The 20685-nt window shown below is 39.7% G+C and overlaps 9 protein-coding genes across 9 annotated transcripts; 4 read left to right on the forward strand and 5 right to left on the reverse strand.

Moving 5' to 3' along the window:
* Nucleotides 1–544: 544 nt before the first annotated feature.
* LOC129753386 (histone H2A) lies at nucleotides 545–919 on the reverse strand. The gene has a single exon (XM_055749203.1). It carries the CDS (start codon nucleotides 917–919, stop codon nucleotides 545–547), a length of 375 nt encoding a protein of 124 aa, XP_055605178.1.
* A 337-nt stretch (nucleotides 920–1256) lies between these two features.
* On the forward strand, nucleotides 1257–1631 carry LOC129756191 (histone H2B). Its single transcript, XM_055752995.1, has one exon. The coding sequence runs from the start codon at nucleotides 1257–1259 to the stop codon at nucleotides 1629–1631; it is 375 nt and encodes a 124-aa protein (XP_055608970.1).
* Nucleotides 1632–9286: 7655 nt separating this feature from the next.
* LOC129756179 (histone H1A-like) lies at nucleotides 9287–9949 on the forward strand. The gene has a single exon (XM_055752983.1). The coding sequence runs from the start codon at nucleotides 9287–9289 to the stop codon at nucleotides 9947–9949; it is 663 nt and encodes a 220-aa protein (XP_055608958.1).
* A 1191-nt stretch (nucleotides 9950–11140) lies between these two features.
* LOC129756193 (histone H4) lies at nucleotides 11141–11564 on the reverse strand. The gene has a single exon (XM_055752997.1). The coding sequence runs from the start codon at nucleotides 11537–11539 to the stop codon at nucleotides 11228–11230; it is 312 nt and encodes a 103-aa protein (XP_055608972.1). The 5' UTR covers nucleotides 11540–11564; the 3' UTR covers nucleotides 11141–11227.
* A 1967-nt stretch (nucleotides 11565–13531) lies between these two features.
* LOC129756186 (histone H2A) lies at nucleotides 13532–14069 on the reverse strand. Its single transcript, XM_055752989.1, has one exon. It carries the CDS (start codon nucleotides 14067–14069, stop codon nucleotides 13695–13697), a length of 375 nt encoding a protein of 124 aa, XP_055608964.1. The 3' UTR covers nucleotides 13532–13694.
* A 337-nt stretch (nucleotides 14070–14406) lies between these two features.
* LOC129756188 (histone H2B) lies at nucleotides 14407–15195 on the forward strand. The gene has a single exon (XM_055752992.1). The coding sequence runs from the start codon at nucleotides 14407–14409 to the stop codon at nucleotides 14779–14781; it is 375 nt and encodes a 124-aa protein (XP_055608967.1). The 3' UTR covers nucleotides 14782–15195.
* A 761-nt stretch (nucleotides 15196–15956) lies between these two features.
* On the reverse strand, nucleotides 15957–16379 carry LOC129756194 (histone H3). The gene has a single exon (XM_055752998.1). It carries the CDS (start codon nucleotides 16365–16367, stop codon nucleotides 15957–15959), a length of 411 nt encoding a protein of 136 aa, XP_055608973.1. The 5' UTR covers nucleotides 16368–16379.
* Nucleotides 16380–18929: 2550 nt separating this feature from the next.
* LOC129753387 (histone H2B-like) lies at nucleotides 18930–19667 on the reverse strand. The gene is made up of 2 exons (XM_055749204.1): nucleotides 19607–19667; nucleotides 18930–19445 (listed from the first exon to the last, which is right to left on the reverse strand). Exons 1-2 carry the CDS (start codon nucleotides 19665–19667, stop codon nucleotides 19012–19014), a joined length of 495 nt encoding a protein of 164 aa, XP_055605179.1. The 3' UTR covers nucleotides 18930–19011.
* A 53-nt stretch (nucleotides 19668–19720) lies between these two features.
* On the forward strand, nucleotides 19721–20173 carry LOC129753388 (histone H2A-like). Its single transcript, XM_055749205.1, has one exon. It carries the CDS (start codon nucleotides 19721–19723, stop codon nucleotides 20171–20173), a length of 453 nt encoding a protein of 150 aa, XP_055605180.1.
* The last annotated feature ends 512 nt before the right edge of the window (nucleotides 20174–20685 follow it).

The following is a 20685-nucleotide window of genomic DNA, read 5'->3' on the forward strand; positions in this document are numbered from 1 at the left end:
AAACCCAAATGGTAGCCGTTTAATTCATATTGCATCTTCATTTGAAAATTAGCAAATACCCAATACAAACCAAATGGTATACGAACAATATTCTTCGGAAAGGACAACAGCGTAGAAACGAACAAAAGGTGACGAAAACGTACGAAAACGTTGTCTGGCAAATGAGTGACAGTTACATATAAAATGGAAGGGAACTTCCACATCTAATTCACAACAACCACACACTGGATGTTTAGCACGCTGAATGTTGAGCATATGAGATAGTAACTCGATATGATTGATGATGGTTTTTCTTAAAATAAGTTAGTTTGGCGACAAGTGTCCAACTTTTCCGAGTTTAGTTCATGCTGGTAAGAGGACCAAGTTTGAATTTGGTTCCTGGTTTTGGTCCATGTAGGGAAACCAAGAAAGAATAACCCAGGTATAAAAGTTCCCTAAAATGATTTGTCGCATTTGTTAGAAGATAAGCATAAACCAACTCTTAGAAAACAGATTTGTCGTCCTGAAAAGGACGGTTTGGTTGTTTGGTAGAGACGATTCCAGTTTAAGCCTTCTTTTCGGTCTTCTTGGGCAGCAGAACGGCTTGGATGTTGGGCAAAACACCTCCCTGAGCGATGGTGACGCCCGAGAGCAGTTTGTTCAACTCCTCGTCATTGCGGATGGCCAGCTGAAGATGACGCGGGATGATACGGGTCTTCTTGTTGTCACGAGCGGCGTTTCCTGCCAATTCCAGCACTTCAGCTGCCAGATATTCCATGACAGCGGCCAGATAGACGGGAGCTCCAGCTCCGACACGTTCTGCGTAGTTGCCCTTGCGGAGCAGACGATGGATACGACCAACTGGGAACTGAAGTCCGGCACGAGATGATCGGGACTTTGCCTTTCCCTTGACTTTTCCTCCTTTGCCGCGGCCAGACATTTTGATGAGTTGAGTTTAGAGTAGCTTTACACAAACGAGCTGATGAATGTAGAATGTTGAAAATCCAAAGAGGATCGATGCTTATATACTCTTGGCAATCCTGAGCTCATGCAGGTATGCCTATGGCGAACATGAAGCATAAAGCAAACGAGGCAATATGTCTACCCTTGATGCAGCATAAATAGGGTGAAAAGAAACCCGATAATGTAGGGGAAAATGACGGAATCGAAGATAGCAAAAACACGTTCCGGGTGAGTTTTGCCTGTTTAAAAGCAGCTGCGATCCAAGTCGAAATCATCAGTTTCGTTACGAATCTTACCCAAACAACTCTACTACAATGGCACCGAAAACCAGCGGAAAGGCCGCCAAGAAGTCCGGCAAGGCCCAGAAGAACATCGCCAAGGGAGACAAGAAGAAGAGGAAGGTCCGCAGGAAGGAATCCTATGCTATCTACATCTTCAAAGTGTTGAAGCAAGTCCACCCTGATACCGGAATCTCGTCCAAGGCCATGAGCATCATGAACAGCTTCGTCAACGATATTTTCGAACGTATCGCTGCTGAATCCTCTCGGCTGGCTCACTACAACAAGCGCTCGACCATCACATCCCGCGAAATCCAGACTGCCGTCCGTCTGCTGCTTCCGGGAGAGTTGGCCAAGCACGCCGTCTCTGAAGGAACCAAGGCTGTCACCAAGTACACCAGCTCCAAGTAAATTGGCTTTACCATGAATGATTTCCAAACGGCCCTTTTCAGGGCCACAACATGTTTTTGATGAGAGTCTTGTCGCTGTGTCTTTTCAAATTAAGATGATTAATTCGAACACTCATCGTTGGGGAGATAAGGGCAAAATGAGCTTCCGGGGCTAACTGGGCACCCCTCTTTTCTGAATAAATATGTATTTTCTCAAATAATTTATTGCAATGAACGGTTTTGTAGAACCTAGAATAGTATTTTCCAACAAAAAAAAACTCCTTATCATCTTGACAGAAATATTCCAAAAATCAAGTTACTTAAATATTATAATTTTTGAGCACCGAAAAATAAGCTCTCATCAGAGTTTAACCATCTTGATCTTTAATGTTTGTACGCTAAATGCTGTACTTAGTAAAAAATGAAAAAAGTTATATTGATGAAATATGAGGAACAAAAGTTTCAAAAACATGAAAAAAATATTTTTCACATCTCTTCACTTTTTCAAATTGTACCGTAGAAGTTCAAGAGATGCATTTTAACAGTTAAATGAATGCAAGCCAACAAACCGTTGACCACTGTTGCGATTCAAAGCGTCGGTATTTGAAAAGTAAAATGGCGATGCGTATGGCGTCCCTGTTCGAAGCTTGAGAAGGTCGATATAAAAATCAGAATTTTAATATCACGCCTTGCTATCAATATTTGATATCAATCAGTCCGAATGAAGGTGATCTATATCAACATAAATGTTCACCTACCATCCAAGTTGCTGGTTGGTATCATTTTAGCTGCAATCATTTGATTGCTTGGACGCTGAAATACCTGTGGTAAATTTATTAAATGTTATATCAAAGAATTTTTGAATATTTTTGGAAATGATATGAACATTCAACCAAAATACACTGAAACAGCGACACGAAAATCATTCATCCACAACAAATAATACGAAGCCATGGTGCCAGATATGACAACTTATAAGGGAAGCATAAATTCGTTCATAAATACTTTGGTAAAACTACAGTGAATCCGTGCACCCGTGGTGGATTTCCTATATACATACATACAATCATTTGGTTGCAAGATGGCAGCTAAGTTAACTTTACGTTAGCGTTTTTCCATGCTAGGTCGTACAAGCATTGAAATAAGTGATTCCTTTGAAAACCATCTTACACATTTCTTAGCCCAAAAGGTAATCGTATAAACTCATTAAGTTAAGTTCATATAACTAAACATAAAAAAAAAACTATCATTATTCTTTGAATTACTTTTTCATTGTTTGAAAATTTCGAAATACCCTAAACAATCCGAATGGTATACGCATAGTATTCAAATTATTCTTCGAAAAGGACAAGAATGTTATGTGTCCATTTTCGAGTTTATTTAAAACATTATGAAGTCTAATGGAGCCAAAGTTTTCAAAATGTTACGGGAGCATAAGAATGTGAAATTTTGTCTTTTTCAGGTCTTCATTCAACGATTAATAATGTTCCCTAGCCAAAATCCATTTCATGATTTCATGAACAATGTAATGTGTACGTACCATTTTTAAAGTGATTCGTACTGGATTATAACCCCTACATTCTGTTTTATTCCAAGTCTCTGCTTGAGGATAACTGTGCCAGTATTTTTGCCAGTATTATTTAGAATCGTATTATAGTCTCATTAACGAATAATAAGTATTTCCCAAATGTTTCCTTGAATAAAAAAATGAGCACAAACGCATACAGGATCTCAATAAAACTTGATGTTTGTTCAAATAGATTTCTTTCAATTAACTTTAAGTGTACACCTTTCGATGATAATGGCTAGCATTAAGCAAATACTAAAACCATCAACCTATAAGGTTTGTTGTAAGCGAGTTATTATTAACACTAGCTGACCCGTTGTGCTTTGCTACACCTTCCGAAAATAAATGTAATTAGTAAAAATTGATTCAAATTTATATTTTAGAAAGCTTTTTTTTAAATCAAACCTCATCATACTTCAGAACTAATTACTTTGAAATGAGAGCTGCAGCTGCAGTTCTGTATTGCAATTCAAAGATGGTATATATTATTTACTGAAACTTGATCTCTAAACTCGTTTTTCAAGATCTGAAATTTGTACTCTGTACCCAAAAAAAAACCTTTCTAAATATGATCCCTTCTTTGAAAAGCTCTTTATCTTAAATTTACATGAGAGATCCCCCATCTTTTCCAATTTGGTCCCCCACTGCTTGAAGAAGGTAGGCAAATTTAACCGGCTTGAGTTTACATAAATAACTAATTGAAAGAAAAAGATTCGCATATTGAAATTTATTGCAAATTGTACTTAATGGAGATAGAATTTCTAAAATCGATGAATAGCGTGAATTGAGACAGTTTTTTGAGTATTTTCCTTCCTTTTTGAAAGTCAAATATTCAAAAATGTTGGCAAAACAATTTTCTAAGTTTACATTTGTCCCGTATATTGGGGCAAGTTTCAATGCAAAGCTTATTTACAGATGCGTCAGAGTAAATGGATTTAATAAGTATTCCTGTTTCTTGTTCTATCAAGTTTCACTGATATATCTGCAGTATTCCTGCGGAATAAATTTATGTTTAACCCTTCTGGTCTTTCCAACATATTGAATCATTTTGAAGATGAATTTCTTCGACGTTTGCCCTTGCCCCACCGTGTAAGTTGACAGGAGGGAATATTGTTTTTAACACCTTAAAGGTATACTCAAAATTTCTCTAAAAAATTTTGCATCCAGTTGAATATCAGTTCTAAAGTCTCGCTTTTCAAAAAACGAAGCGGATCAAAGGTCTCTTTTATGCAGCTATGTAACACAAAAACACTTTTCATGTTAAGTACGTACTTGAATTGGTATGTAATTAAAAAGTACGATGGTTTTTTCAAAATTATTTAAAATAAAAAGATCCCATTTTCATTTCATAACTCGTTTCAGTTGTGTATTTGGACCGAAGTAACAATTTCTAGAAGAAAAAATAATTTTTAATTTTTTTTTTAACAGAAAAAGTTGAACATGTTCTAATGTTCCTTGAATGAAAAATCGAATTCAATTGGTTTTGATTCGATTGATAAAATACCAATCCCTGTCACATCTAGGCGTCATTTATTATCACGTGCAATTAAGCAAGAAAAAAACACATCTAGGTTGCATATCACCTCTACGTGCATAAGAAACAAAGGTACTTGGTTGAGAAACATGCATTTGATTGTAAAATTTTTCCAGCGATCAAGTTTTTAGTTACTATCCACTTGCGACGACGTTTGCTTGACCATAGAGACGAAAAACTATACCCTCAAAGAAAAGAAAATCTTTAAAAATGGATGCCATGACTTTTCAATTTCAGAACTTGGCAAAAAAATGTATATGTTTTATTCGATCGACAAAATGTCAATCTGGGTCTCATCTAGGCGTCATTCATAACCATGTGCTGTACAAATGAGCTAGGAATCAAGAAGAAAAAAAAAATCACATCAAGGCTTCATATCGCCACCCCTTGCATTGAAAATATTCTTGGTTGAGAAATACGCGCCTAAATATTCCCACTGATCAGTATGCTATGCCATGGTTACTATCCTTTTGCGACGTTGGCTCCCGACGCCTCGATCTTGGAGACGAAAAACAAACCGCCCAAAGGAAGAAAAAATCTCGATAAAATGGATGTCATGACTTTAATTTGTTCCGAAAAACTAAAAATTTTGTATGAAAGGGGGGGCTTCTTAAGTCGGATGGAGTTTTGACTATTGCAGAAACCATCCCCGGCCACAAAAACCCTCAGATGTCAATTTTGACGATGATCGGTTCAGTAGTTTCCGAGTCTATAGGGAACAGACAGACAGACAAACATTCATTTTTATATATATAGACTAGCTGAACCCGTACGAACTTCGTTTCGCTTTAAATCATTGGTACGTCAAAATGAGTTTAGAAAATGAATTCGAAACATTCTTTCGACAATTTTGGGGAAAAAATTCAACAGTGTTTAAAGTCGCTACTATTACTATTACTTGAAATTCAAATTAAACTGTTGATTGGCTTTTTATTAAAATTTATGTGAGAGTTTTTTCTTCTCGATCGGTTGCAAAATCTAGATATTATGGCAGAAACATGTACTATTTGTTTGTGTGCACGACTCTTTTGCTTGACCTTCACACTTAAATTGGTATCAATTAACTGCCTCCAACAAAATTATTGCACAAAACACTGAACTTTCAATGAAACCCTCTTTTTCTGTCCCATGGCCCGAAATTCGATAATTGAAACCAATTTTACGTTCCTCAAAACTCCCTTGTGCCATTCTTTCTTTTCAAATTATATGTAAAATTACGTCAGGAACTTGAAAACAGTGAACAGTGAATACAGACGCCCCTTTCGCCGACCCTTGACACGGAACATGCTACCTGGAGTCAAATGCTCATAGTTTATAACCCTCATCTGAACATTTTCATCTCAATCCGATGCATGATCACGACAATATCGCGAAAACAGTAAGCAAATAACATGGACGGTCTTTTTTTTTACCACGATTCAAAACTTGACACCTGAAATCAATTATCTTTTCTGTTAAACTCCCCTGTGCCAATTTTCATTACAGTTCTATGCTCAATCAAGAGAATATCGTAAAAACAGTGAACAGATAATTACCCCTTTTGCCGACCCCTAAGTCAAGATTTGAAACCGGAAAGCAAAAGAGCGTCCCTCAAAACTCCTATGCGGAAATTTTCATCTCAATCCAATGTAGAATAACGTCAAAATCGCAAAAACATTAAAGTTGGGTATGGACGACTCCTTCAGCCGACTTCTAATCCGCAATTCGAAACTTGAAATCGATTGCTCGTCTCTCAAAACACTCATGTGCAAATTTTCATCACAAACCGATGTATAATAACGCCAATATCGCAAAAAAATTAATCAGTTGATATGGACGACCCCTTTGGCCGACCCCTGACCCTAAATTTGACAACTGTAATCGATTGCTCGTCTCTCAAAACACCCATGTGCAAATTTTCATCACAATCCGACGGAAAATAACGTCGATAACGTGAAAACAATATTTGTCTTGTATGGACGACCCCCTTCAGAAGGGGTCGTCCAAAAATCTAAAAACATTTTTCATCATTCCTGGTCCTAATAAGCATCCATGTCAAATTTCAGATCTCTAGCTCTTAAGACGGCTGAGTCTATAGAGGACAAACAAACAAACAAACAAACAAACAACATACAGATAATTGCTTTTTATATATATAGACTAGCTGATCCCATACGAACTCCGTTTCGCTTTCAACTTGGAATATGTTATGATCAGTTTGTTTGAAAGTCAATAGCCAAATATTTTCCAGATGCATTGCCGAATTAATTGTTGGGTTATAATTTCAAAAAATTTGACGAACACCTGTTCTGTCGTCTGTTACTTCATTTGAAATCAGGAATTGATTGCCCGTGTCAAAAATAAACTTCGAGTCGATCGTCGCATAACAACGCAATTATTGCCAAAAATTTAAACTCCTTTTGGTGGCCTCTTATACAATCTTTGATATCTGAAGTCGATTGTCCGTTTCTGAAAACTACCGTGTGCAAATTTTCATCCCAATCCGATGTATAATAACGACGATATTTCAAAAATATTGTAAGGTTAATATGGATGACCCCATTGCCGGCCCCTTACGCTAAATTCAATACCTGAAATCGATTGATCGTCCCTCAAAACTCTAGTGTACCATTTTTCATCTAAATGCGATGTATAATAACGACAATATCGCAAAAACAGTGAATAGTTAATATGTGCCAATTTTCAACCCAATCCAATGTTTAAAAACGGCAAGATGACTAAGATATTGAAAACTTAATATAGACCCCTTTAGCCGTCCCCTTATTTTGAATGTGATACCTCAATTTTTTACAAACATCATTTCTTAGGAAGCTTGAATAGATCTGTCCTAATAGTATTATCTTCAAATAATTAAACTGTTTTCTTATCTTTTCCATCCCTTATCTAATGAAAGTATCTGTTGAAGATTATCCCACTTTTCAATATGGATGATGAAAACATCATTTTTATATTATGAAAAAGGTTTTTTTTTGAGTTCTGTTTTTTCATGGGCACAAACATCCCATTAATAGAATTGACCACATTGGTCATCAATGGTAACTCAAAAGTTAGAAATTGGTCAGTGAAATCGAATTGAATAAAACTCAAAACCTCAAATTATATTATCTTATCAATTTTCTAATCCCCCATCAAAATTTCAATTGAAGCGTTAAAATCGCAGCCTTAAACTTATAACTCTAAATGTAAAAAAAAATTCTTTCTCTATGAAAATGGTTGACCCTCAAAGCTCCCAAGCGACGGTAAAGAGCACTTTGAAAGCCACTACTCTTCTAGTCAATATATTCCTAACAGGCTAGTTGTATTTTTCAATCAAAATGTGGGCTCATAATTGTATCCAAATATCTCGTACCGGTAGCATGTGCTTTGAACAGTAGAAGGTACAAAAACACCCGCCAAAATTTTCACTTTCAAATTTTTAATGCTCAGCAAGCTTCGATTTGCTATCCAGTACATGTGAGCTCTGGATGGTCGTTTCTAATAGCCTGCCCATCGTGGTGATGGTGAAAATAATCCCGCCAACGAAACAAACGGAAACGAAAGTCGGTTCTAAAAATGGGTGCCATGACTTTTGGTTCGGGGGAATAAAACCGTTGTTGTATGGACGACCGCCTTCAAAAGGGGTCATCCGAAAATCTAAAAACATTTTTCATCATTCCTGGCCCTAATGAGTACCCATGCCAAATTTTAGCTCTCTAGCTCTTAAGGCAGCTGAGCCTATTGAAGACAAACATACAAACGAACAAACAAACGGAAATTACTTTTTATATATATAGATTACCAATGGAAATTTTGCTTGAAGCATTCATATCATTAAGGTTTCATCCAGCTCAATATTGAAATATTTCAGCTGAATAAGTTGGCATCATATTTTCCATATTGGAGACTGGACTGAAGAATTTTGAGATGTTTTTCATTGAATTCTTTCTAAACCAAGCTACGGCATTGTAGATTTTTTACAAAACAGCTTTTATATCTAATCATTCCAATGCATGTGTGTTACTCCAGTGATTAAAATTTACTAACAAGTAATTTTTCTTTAACTGTTAAACTAACTATCAACCCAAACACTAAATACATGAAACAGTTCCCTGATAAGCTCTTGCAAAATGGTCTTTAAATATGGATAATACTAATAATTATAAGGAATATTTGTATGATCCATCAACTCAACTCACCGCTTCTTAATTTGAGCAATACTTCATAACAATATTGATTGTTTCAATAGTGAAAATTGACTCTTTGAGATACAGTTTTATATTTAAACGCTAAACCTTGATATAAAACGTCAAAATTTACCGTGTCTCTGTAAACATTCAGTAAGTTCAAATGGATTTTGTGATAGAATATTGAGTTTACTTTGATGGATGTTACGAAAATCAAATACTTTTAAATCAAAATATCGAGTAAAACGAACTTTTAAAAAAGCTTTTTTTAAATTGTAAAACCATCTCCTTCAAATAAATTAACAATACCTGCCGCCTGTCACTAACACGGACATCAAATGTAACGGACTGCTCTGTGCTGTCATTGGCTTCATTCATAAACTTTTCCTCGTATTCTATCAAACCAAAACCAAATGACTGAAACCGAAGTTGCTGCCGCGGCTCCAGCTGCCTCTCCTGCCAAGGCCACCAAGAAGCCAAAGGCCCCGAAGGGAGATCAGAAGCCCAAGAAGCCATCCACTCACCCGCCAGTCAACGACATGGTGGTTGCCGCCATCAAGACCCTGAAAGAACGCAAGGGATCTTCGCTGCAGGCCATCAAGAAGTACATCGCTGCCAACTACAAGTGTGATGTGGCCAAGCTGTCGCCCTTCATCAAGAAGGCCCTGAAGAGTGGTGTCGAGAAGGGCAAGTTCACCCAACCCAAGGGCACCGGAGCTTCCGGATCGTTCAAGATCAAGGCTGAGGATAAGAAGCCAGCTGGCGAGAAGAAGAAGAAGGTCGCCGCTAAGAAGCCAAAGAAGGCCGCTGGTGAGAAGAAGACCGTGGCCAAGAAGCCAAAGGCCGCTGGCGCCAAGAAACCGAAAGCCGCTGCCGCTAAGAAGCCAAAGGCCGCCACTGAAAAGAAGGCCAAGGCTGCCACGGCCAAGACTGCCAAGAAAGCCGGCACCGTGAAGAAGGCTGCTGCCCCCAAGAAGGCCGCTGCCAAGCCAAAGGCCGCTGCCAAGAAGCCAAAGACCCCCAAGAAGCCTGTTGCCAAGAAGACTGTGGCTAAGAAGGCTGCTGCCAAGAAGTAAATTGTCTCTTTATTGACGAATTCGACTTAACCAACAGAATCGGTCCTTTTCAGGACTACCAGTCATATCTTACAAGAGTTTTTTAAATGAAATTTTTCATTATCTTGATTTTGTTTTTGAGCTGCACTCGTCCGGTCCATAACAGAACATGCTGCGATTGGATCTTAGAAATCTACCAGCTGTGCTGGACCTTACGAGTTGAGCGCATACAAAAGCATTTTTTTTTAATTCACCTTATCTGCCATGGCACCATCCTGAGTATCTTCCCGCTTATTCTAAACGTTGCAAGATTTTGGGTTTTTATACACCGAAACGCCGTCGAAGTATTCAACAGGCAACATTTGTCGCTGAAGTATTGAACGGAGAAGTCCAGTCACCACACTTGCTGGGTATGATCTTGTTTAGAGTGCCATCAAGAACCTTACGATCTCACTCGTTGCTATTCAATCAAGTCCACCGAACATCTTCGAGGCTATACTGAGTCATTAAGTACGATGAGTTTGATTCCTGGACGCTGAACATTTGCACCAATTTCATGAACCTACTAACCGATTTACTCGTCGAGTTTGTCAGTCCAGTTTATAACAAACTATCTTATCGTCACCTTTTGGTCGCTTCTACGCTGTCCTTTCCGAAGGATTAGAATATTGTGCTTATACCATTCGGTTTGTATTGGGTATTTGGTAATTTTCAAATGAAGATACATCATGAATTGAACGGCTACCTTTTGGGTTTAAAAATGTGCCAGATTGATCTCGGAGAGATGATTATTATGACAAAATGAATTCAAACGATAACTTGTTGGTTTAAAAATATGTCCAGATGGTTTCCAAAGGACGATGCATTTTGCAATACCTGTGATACATAGCAAGCATGAAAAAACGCCAGCATAAATGTTACCTAGCCACTATCTTGCATTCAAATTTTTTTCACTTATAATTAGGCACGCTGAAATAGAAAGTATGGACATTTCGTTGGAAGAATTGCTTTGATCCGAATCGATTTATTAAAATAAAATATTGCTGGTGCATGGCATCGTTGTACAGTTCAGTATAACTTCGCTCAAAAAGTCTGATTGGCCCTGAATGATCTATTTACAGTAAAATATTCATAAAATGATGCTGATCATTTACTGAAATTGGTTCAAAACCGATAAGATTCAATAAGCTACTCTTCCTTTTTTGCGTTGAACAATAAAAAACTCAAGTTGATCTCCTCCATAAACTTGTTGTGGCCCTGAAAAGGGCCGTTTTGATAGCATTTCATTGATGGCATGATTTAACCTCCGAATCCGTACAGAGTGCGTCCCTGGCGTTTCAAGGCATAGACGACGTCCATGGCAGTGACGGTCTTCCGCTTGGCGTGTTCAGTATAGGTAACAGCGTCACGGATCACGTTTTCCAGGAACACCTTCAGAACACCACGAGTTTCCTCGTAGATCAAACCGGAGATACGCTTGACTCCTCCACGACGAGCCAAACGACGGATAGCGGGCTTGGTGATTCCCTGGATGTTATCACGCAAAACCTTGCGATGACGCTTGGCGCCACCCTTTCCTAGACCTTTTCCTCCCTTGCCGCGGCCAGTCATTGTTGAAGTTCTGTGTTAAGTTGTTTTACGAACGGTTGAAACAAAACTGATGCTTAACGGACTATGAGGGTCCTGCTTTTATACGATTTTCCGAGGGTAGACTTTCGAGCATTCCGTTATGCTGCTGCTTCGCTTGAAGAGCATAATGTTGCCTGGGTTAAGGGGAAGTTTCCCTTCCCTGAAAAAAATCATAGCATCTGGTGTTAAGGCGGGAACATGTTCCTCGAGCAGAGGTATAAATATGTCCGCTCTTAACCATTGAGGGTTATTCTGAATTCATCGTTTCTCTTGATCATTTCTCAAAAACAATTCAACCACCATGGCTCGTACCAAGCAAACAGCTCGTAAGTCCACCGGAGGAAAAGCTCCTCGCAAACAGCTGGCCACTAAGGCTGCTCGTAAGAGTGCTCCAGCCACCGGAGGAGTCAAGAAGCCTCATCGTTATCGGCCAGGAACCGTTGCTCTGCGTGAGATCCGTCGTTACCAGAAATCCACCGAGCTGCTGATCCGCAAGTTGCCCTTCCAGCGTCTGGTTCGTGAAATCGCTCAGGATTTCAAGACCGACCTGCGTTTCCAGAGCTCAGCCGTCATGGCTCTGCAGGAAGCTAGTGAGGCCTATCTGGTTGGACTGTTCGAGGACACCAATCTGTGTGCCATCCATGCCAAGCGTGTCACGATCATGCCAAAGGACATCCAGCTGGCTCGTCGTATCCGTGGAGAACGTGCTTAAATATTCTTCAATCTTGGTTCAACAAACAAACGGCCCTTTTCAGGGCCACCAAATTTTCTTTTTAAGAGTCAGGTGTGAATTTTTAATGGTAGTTACAGATAGAATTAGGCCATGCGTGGTTCGCCCCATAAGAGGAAACTTTCAATGCGAAAGATCAAAGAGATGACATGTAATAGCTCAGAAAAGCTTCAAACTCTACCGAGACACATTTATTAATAGATCCAATTTTCGGTGTTGTATCATTACATCATTACGAACTAGTCTTTCAAAGCTGTAACGTTACATTTGTTACTTTTATTTTTCAACGATGTAATTGTAAATAAACGATTCAATTAATGATTTTCGTTATGAGTAATAAGACTGAATAATGAATCGAATGACATCCTTTTGGGTTTAAAAATGTGCCAGATTGATTTCGAAAGGATGATAATTACAGCATGATGAACTCAAACGATAACCTTTTGGTTTAAAAATATGTCCAAATGGTTTCCAAAGGACGATGCATATTGCCTTGCCTGTGTGTGACATGGAAGAATGAACAAATGTCGCCATCTTGCACTCAAATTATTTTTAATAATAACTAGACATGCTCAAATAGTCAGATGAACGTTTTGATGTTAGATTTGCTCCAATCCGAATGAAATCAAATATTGCTGGTGCATGACATGGTAGTACCATTCAGTATAACTTCGCCCAAAATGTCTGGTCGGGCCTGAAAGGCCTATCAGTGCTCAAATTCTTTCGTAGTAGTTAAAAAGCTAACCGTTAACCGTTATTGCGATTGAAAGCGTCGCAATTTGAAAAGCAAAATGACGACGCAGGCGGCATCACTGCTCAAAGTTTGACATGACATGACATAACTTCCATACAACATAGAAAAAAGGGCCGTAAACAGCTGATTCAGCTCTGGGATATCGCTTCGTAATAGTTAAGCTCTTTTTCCAGTATGCCTCATGTTGATTTTGCTATAAACGCCTTTTGTATAATTTTTTAATTATTTCTTGTTTCTCTTTTTTATTGAAAAATCAGAGTAAAATGATATCGTTCCACAAGGCTCAAGATGCAATCAAGAAACTTGAACTGTTCCTGTGTTACATTATTGCATTAAATATGTTGATCAGCTTATTAAATAACTGATAAGCATCTAACGGTTACTTAAATTTTTAAATAATTTATTTGCAACTTATTCAATAAGCATATTCAAGTAGAACATATTGTGATGCCAATAATATAATGAACCTTATCTCAAATACGATCATAAAATTAAGCATTTAATAAAATAAACAGAGCTCATTACGCAGGACTGCATCGATTTAACTGACGTTCTAGATGATTGGATATTTTCAAAAGTATCACGAAACTCTTACAAACTGTATTTGTCGTCCTGAAAAGGACGGTTTGGTTGAGAGTAGAGACGATTCCAGTTTAAGCCTTCTTTTCGGTCTTCTTGGGCAGCAGAACGGCTTGGATGTTGGGCAAAACACCTCCCTGAGCGATGGTGACGCCCGAGAGCAGTTTGTTCAACTCCTCGTCATTGCGGATGGCCAGCTGAAGATGACGCGGGATGATACGGGTCTTCTTGTTGTCACGAGCGGCGTTTCCTGCCAATTCCAGCACTTCAGCTGCCAGATATTCCATGACAGCGGCCAGATAGACGGGAGCTCCAGCTCCGACACGTTCTGCGTAGTTGCCCTTGCGGAGCAGACGATGGATACGACCAACTGGGAACTGAAGTCCGGCACGAGATGATCGGGACTTTGCCTTTCCCTTGACTTTTCCTCCTTTGCCGCGGCCAGACATTTTGATGAGTTGAGTTTAGAGTAGCTTTACACGAACGAGCTGATGAATGTAGAGTGTTGAAAATCCAAAGAGGATCGATGCTTATATACCCTTGGCAATCCTGAGCTCATGCAGGTATGCCTATGGCGAACATGAAGCATAAAGCAAAGGAGGCAATATGTTTACCCTTGACGCAGCATAAATAGGGTGAAAAGAAACATAATAATGTAGGGGAAAATGACGGAATCGAAGATAGCAAAAACAAGTTTCGGGTGAGTTTTGCCTGTTTAAAAGCAGCTGCAACCCAAGTCGGAATCATCAGTTTCGTTTCGAATCCAACCCAAACAACTCTACTACAATGGCACCGAAAACCAGCGGAAAGGCCGCCAAGAAGTCCGGCAAGGCCCAGAAGAACATTGCCAAGGGAGACAAGAAGAAGAGGAAGGTCCGCAGGAAGGAATCCTATGCTATCTACATCTTCAAAGTGTTGAAGCAAGTCCACCCTGATACCGGAATCTCGTCCAAGGCCATGAGCATCATGAACAGCTTCGTCAACGATATCTTCGAACGTATCGCTGCTGAATCCTCTCGGCTGGCTCACTACAACAAGCGCTCGACCATCACATCCCGCGAAATCCAGACTGCCGTCCGTCTGCTGCTTCCGGGAGAGTTGGCCAAGCACGCCGTCTCTGAAGGAACCAAGGCTGTCACCAAGTACACCAGCTCCAAGTAAATTGGCAAAACCGTTTTCAACCGGCCCTTTTCAGGGCCACTACATATTTTATCAAGAGTCATGTCTCTTTTTTTGTCGCGAGTTGACCTATCAGTCTAACATCCATTATTTTGAAAATATTCTTGAATAGTTTTTAGAAGAGATCCTTCTTTGAGAATTCCGTGTATTTTAACAAAAATTTCTCTGTTGGTGGCATATTTCTAAATCAAAATTCATAGGCCTGTATCAACGATTCATTTTAGTCATGTATACAAACTGCCATAGATGAAATACATAAATGCTGAATCAATCAGACATCGTTCTGAAAATTGGCAAGATCGAGCGCGAATCCCGAAATACTTCTTCCGATAAAAAACGAACGATCGAGTGTTAATTTTTAAGTCCATATTTATATAAGTTTTTAGCAAAATTATAACAAAGCGAAATTTCAGAGTCAAACAGCTATTCATGAAAATAGTTAGTAATTTTGTATGATAATCACATGGCTGGTGCGACAATTCGACCTTATCGAGTTTTGAACAGGGACGCCACATTCATCGCCATTTTGATTTTCAAATAGCGACGCTTCGAATCGGAATAGTGCTCAACGGTTTGTTGGCTTGCCTTCGAACTGTTAAAATGCAGCGTCAAAACTTCTACGGTGGAATTTAAGCACTGATATACACATTTTGTATATTAAAGTAGTTGAATACATACATTTTTTTAATTGTTTCTTGGATCTTGAATCTACAATAAAATCATTGCAATAATAAATTTGAAATTTGAAAACGTAACGTTACAACTTTTAAAGGCCCTCATGGTCGGTCCAGCATATTGTAACAGTTCATATCCACTTGGTCATAATCATGATCTACAAACGGATATTTGATTATGAAGAAGGCAAAAAAAAGACAGTAACTATCAAAGATACCAATGTTTCAAAAAAGAAAGTTGGGTCGATTTTGAGCCTTTACCCTTATTATCTTAACACCGCAAAACTGAACGGTGAGACTGTATCATATTGACCACTACTTAGAAATTTGCCTTCAAAATTAACCATTTGAATTATTCGGTTAAATTGATGCATGTGAAATATTCTAAGAAAATAAGTCGGCTAAAAATTCATTACTCACTCTTAGAGAAAAATTTGGTGGCCCTGAAAAGGGCCGTTTGTTTGTTGAACCAAAGAAGAAAATTTAAGCACGTTCTCCACGAATACGACGAGCCAGCTGGATGTCTTTCGGCATGATGGTGACACGCTTGGCATGGATGGCACACAGATTAGTGTCCTCGAACAGTCCAACCAGATAGGCCTCGCTAGCTTCCTGCAGAGCCATGACGGCCGAGCTCTGGAAACGCAGATCGGTCTTGAAATCCTGAGCGATTTCACGAACCAGACGCTGGAAGGGCAACTTGCGGATCAGCAGCTCGGTGGATTTCTGGTAACGACGGATCTCACGCAGAGCAACGGTTCCTGGCCGATAACGATGAGGCTTCTTGACTCCTCCGGTGGCTGGAGCACTCTTACGAGCAGCCTTAGTGGCCAGCTGTTTGCGAGGAGCCTTTCCTCCGGTGGACTTACGAGCGGTTTGCTTGGTACGAGCCATGGTGGTTGAATTATTTTTGAGAAATGATCACGAGAAACGATGATTTCAGAATAACCCTCAACGGTTAAGAGCGGACATATTTATACCTCTGCTCGAGGAACATGTTCCTGCCTAAACGTCAGATGCTATGCTCTTGCATGGAAGGGAAACTTCCCCTTAACCCAGGCAACATTATGCTCTTCAAGCGAAGCAGCAGCATAACGGAATGCCAGAAAGTCTACCCTCGGAAAATCGTATAAAAGCAGGACCCTCATAGTCCGTTAAGCATCAGTTTCGTTTCAACCGTTCGTAAAACAACCTAACACAAATCTTCAACAATGACTGGCCGCGGCAAAGGAGGAAAAGGTCTAGGAAAGGGTGGCGCCAAGCGTCATCGCAAGGTTTTGCGTGATAACATCCAGGGAATCACCAAGCCCGCTATTCGTCGTCTGGCTCGTCGTGGAGGAGTCAAGCGTATCTCCGGTTTGATCTACGAGGAAACTCGTGGTGTTCTGAAGGTGTTCCTGGAAAACGTGATCCGTGACGCTGTTACCTATACTGAACACGCCAAGCGGAAGACCGTCACTGCCATGGACGTCGTCTATGCCTTGAAACGCCAGGGACGCACTCTGTACGGTTTTGGAGGTTAAATCATGCCATCAATTAAATGCTATCAAAACGGCCCTTTTCAGGGCCACAAGAAGTGTTTTGGAGGAGATCAACTTGAATTTTCTTGATTATAAAACGCGAAACAGGAAGAGTAGCTAAGCAAACCTTCTCTGTATTGTTCCAATTTTAGTATATGTTCAACATCAAATATTATTAAATTGATATTTTGTTGTTAATAGACTACTTATGCTCGAGCAGACTTATCACACCACGCTGGGTTAGCAAAATGATCCTTCAATTCAATTTAAGGTGGAAAACAGCAAAACTTTCAATTAGTTTGAAAGTAAGATGGCGGCTTGGTAAAATTCATGTTGGCGTTTGGCCATGTTACCTATGGCATACAGGAGTTGCAATGTTCATCGTTCTTTGGAAACCATCTGGAATATTTGAAAACCCAAAAGGTAGTCGTTGAAGTTCATTTTGTTATAATGATCATGTTTTGAAAACTATCTGGCACATTTTGGAACCCCAAAAGTAATCGTTCAAATTCATCATGCCAATTATCGTCCATTGAAAATTATTAGAAAACATATCAGTGATTGAATTTTGCTGAGCATGAATTGATCAACCATCTCTCGCTCAACGCTTTACTCGGAAGCAAAGGTTGCTTTGAGGCAGCGAAAACGACAAAACCGATGATGCATACGCTCTCACATGGCCCGCCTTCAAGAAGCAATATACATTCGAGGCAGCGAATCCAAAAAACTAAACGAATGGCTCTCACTCATCTCCTGTTACATTCTTGAGGGAACCGAATTCAAAAGGCAGAGCAAACCCGAGTCTCCTCGTTTGTGCCTGGATCGAATACCCGAGGTTTTTCTGCTATTGCTATTATTGCACAGCAACCGCACGCAGGCAGCTAGTTTTTTCGTTTCTTTTCCTCCCCTCTCCTTGCTCCATACGTTGCGGGCCTATGCAATGCAATAAGTTCGGTTGTTGTCGTTGTTGCCTCAACCTTTGCGGCGAGGTTGAGTCCATCAAATTCAATAACGTAAATGAGTATGTGTCCCTCGTCTACTTCATGCATCATGTAGCGACCGAACGTTGAGAGAGTTCGTTCTGAGCAGCAAACGGATAGTGTCTCTCGGAGCAGATCCTCCTCATGGGGGGAGGTTTGAATGAATGTATATGTATCGTCTCCTGTATTACTATACGAGGCCTCAAAGTGTGTATTTTGAATGCCTCTGATGAGAAAATGGTTGAGGATTTCAATCACTGAAACATATAAAACCGAAGGGTATGCACACAATTTCAACACCTTCAAGAATTTTTTTTTTGCTTTATCTGTCCGTCGTTTAAATTCAATCTTTAGTTCTTTCTATAAGAATTTTCGTCATAACGTTCACCGAAATGCCATTAGAACTAATACTACTAAAAATATTCTATTCAACATTTATAACGGCTATAAACATTCTTTAGAGATTTTGGTTTAATTAAAAGAAGTCCAAGCCAACGTGTTCAAAAAGGTACTAACACGAATTCAAGAATTGGTGCTATTGTGATTATAAAATTGAGTTTGAAAACACAATTCATACACGACTTATTACTGGACATGAATTTCAATGTTCTTACAAACGGAAAAAAGGATTCAGCAATTACCTTTAATGTAAACCGTCAAGCTTAATGTTGCCAAACTACATAACGATGCACGACCTCTCAGAGCATTTTGAAATCATTTGCTGAATAAGGTATTAGGTTAGCATGAAATGGTACATTTTGCTCCTATGATATGAAAGGAAAACATGGTATAATTCACTATTGATAGTAATGTATGTAAATCGCTTTCACCTGAAAAACTGTATGCGGGGAATCAGATTCTTATTTCTTCCACCACTTGGTAACGCTTTTCCGTAACAAAATTTTCTTGATTATTTTCAAAGTAATGGATGTTAGACTGATAGATCTAAACGTGACGACAAAAAGAGACGTGACTCTTGACAAACTATGTAGTGGCCCTGAAAAGGGCCGTTTGGAAATCATTCACGGTAAAGCCAATTTACTTGGAGCTGGTGTACTTGGTGACAGCCTTGGTTCCTTCAGAGACGGCGTGCTTGGCCAACTCTCCCGGAAGCAGCAGACGGACGGCAGTCTGGATTTCGCGGGATGTGATGGTCGAGCGCTTGTTGTAGTGAGCCAGCCGAGAGGATTCAGCAGCGATACGTTCGAAGATATCGTTGACGAAGCTGTTCATGATGCTCATGGCCTTGGACGAGATTCCGGTATCAGGGTGGACTTGCTTCAACACTTTGAAGATGTAGATAGCATAGGATTCCTTCCTGCGGACCTTCCTCTTCTTCTTGTCTCCCTTGGCGATGTTCTTCTGGGCCTTGCCGGACTTCTTGGCGGCCTTTCCGCTGGTTTTTCGGTGCCATTGTTGAGTTGTTTGGGTAAGAATCGAAACGAAACTGATGATTCCGACTTGGGTTGCAGCTGCTTTTAAACAGGCAAAACTCACCCGGAACGTGTTTTTGCTATCTTCGATTCCGTCGTTTTCCCCTACATTATTATGTTTCTGTTCACCCTATTTCTGCTGCATCGAGGGTAGCATATTGCCTCCTTTGCTTTATGCTTCATGTTCGCCATAGACATACCTGCATGAGCTGAGGGTTGCCAAGGGTATATAAGCACCGACCCTCTCTGGATTGCCAACATTCTACATTCGTCGTTTCGTTTGTGTAAAGCTACTCTAAACTCAACTCATCAAAATGTCTGGCCGCGGCAAAGGAGGAAAAGTCAAGGGAAAGGCAAAGTCCCCGATCATCTCGTGCCGGACTTCAGTTCCCAGTTGGTCGTATCCATCGTCTGCTCCGCAAGGGGGCAACTACGCAGAACGTGTCGGAGCTGGAGCTCCCGTCTATCTGGCCGCTGTCATGGAATATCTGGCAGCTGAAGTGCTGGAATTGGCAGGAAACGCCGCTCGTGACAACAAGAAGACCCGTATCATCCCGCGTCATCTTCAGCTGGCCATCCGCAATGACGAGGAGTTGAACAAACTGCTCTCGGGCGTCACCATCGCTCAGGGAGGTGTTTTGCCCAACATCCAAGCCGTTCTGCTGCCCAAGAAGGACCGAAAAGAAGGCTTAAACTGGAATCGTCTCTACTCTCAACCAAACCGTCCTTTTCAGGGACGACAAATACAGTTTGTAAGAGTTTCGTGATACTTTTGAAAATATCCAATCATCTAGAACGTCAGTTAAATCGATGCAGTCCTGCGTAATGAGCTCTGTTTATTTTATTAAATGCTTAATTTTATGATGGTTTTTGAGATAAGGTTCATTATATTGCTGGTATCAAAATATGTTCTACTTTAATATGCTAATTGAATTATTCCATATTCGTGCTCATCCTGGTGGTGCACAGGTAGTGCACCAAGTGCTGTCAAAACGTTTTTTTTTTATATGAAGATGACAGCAGTTGGTGCACAACCATCTTTCCACCAGATGAAAACGAATATGGCATTAGTTACAAATTTTAAGTTACCGTTAGATGCTTATCAGTCCTGTTATGAGCTGAACAGCTTATTTAATGTAATAATATAACACAGAAACTGTTCGAGTTTCTTGATTAAATATTGAACCTTATGGACAGTTATCATATTACTATGATTGTTTAATAAAAAAGAGAAACAAGAAAATCAACATAAGGCTAACTAAAAAAAGAACTAAACTGT

The sequence above is a fragment of the Uranotaenia lowii genome, chromosome 3 (genome assembly GCF_029784155.1).
Source record: "Uranotaenia lowii strain MFRU-FL chromosome 3, ASM2978415v1, whole genome shotgun sequence".
In the NCBI taxonomy this organism is placed as follows: Eukaryota; Metazoa; Arthropoda; class Insecta; order Diptera; family Culicidae; genus Uranotaenia; species Uranotaenia lowii.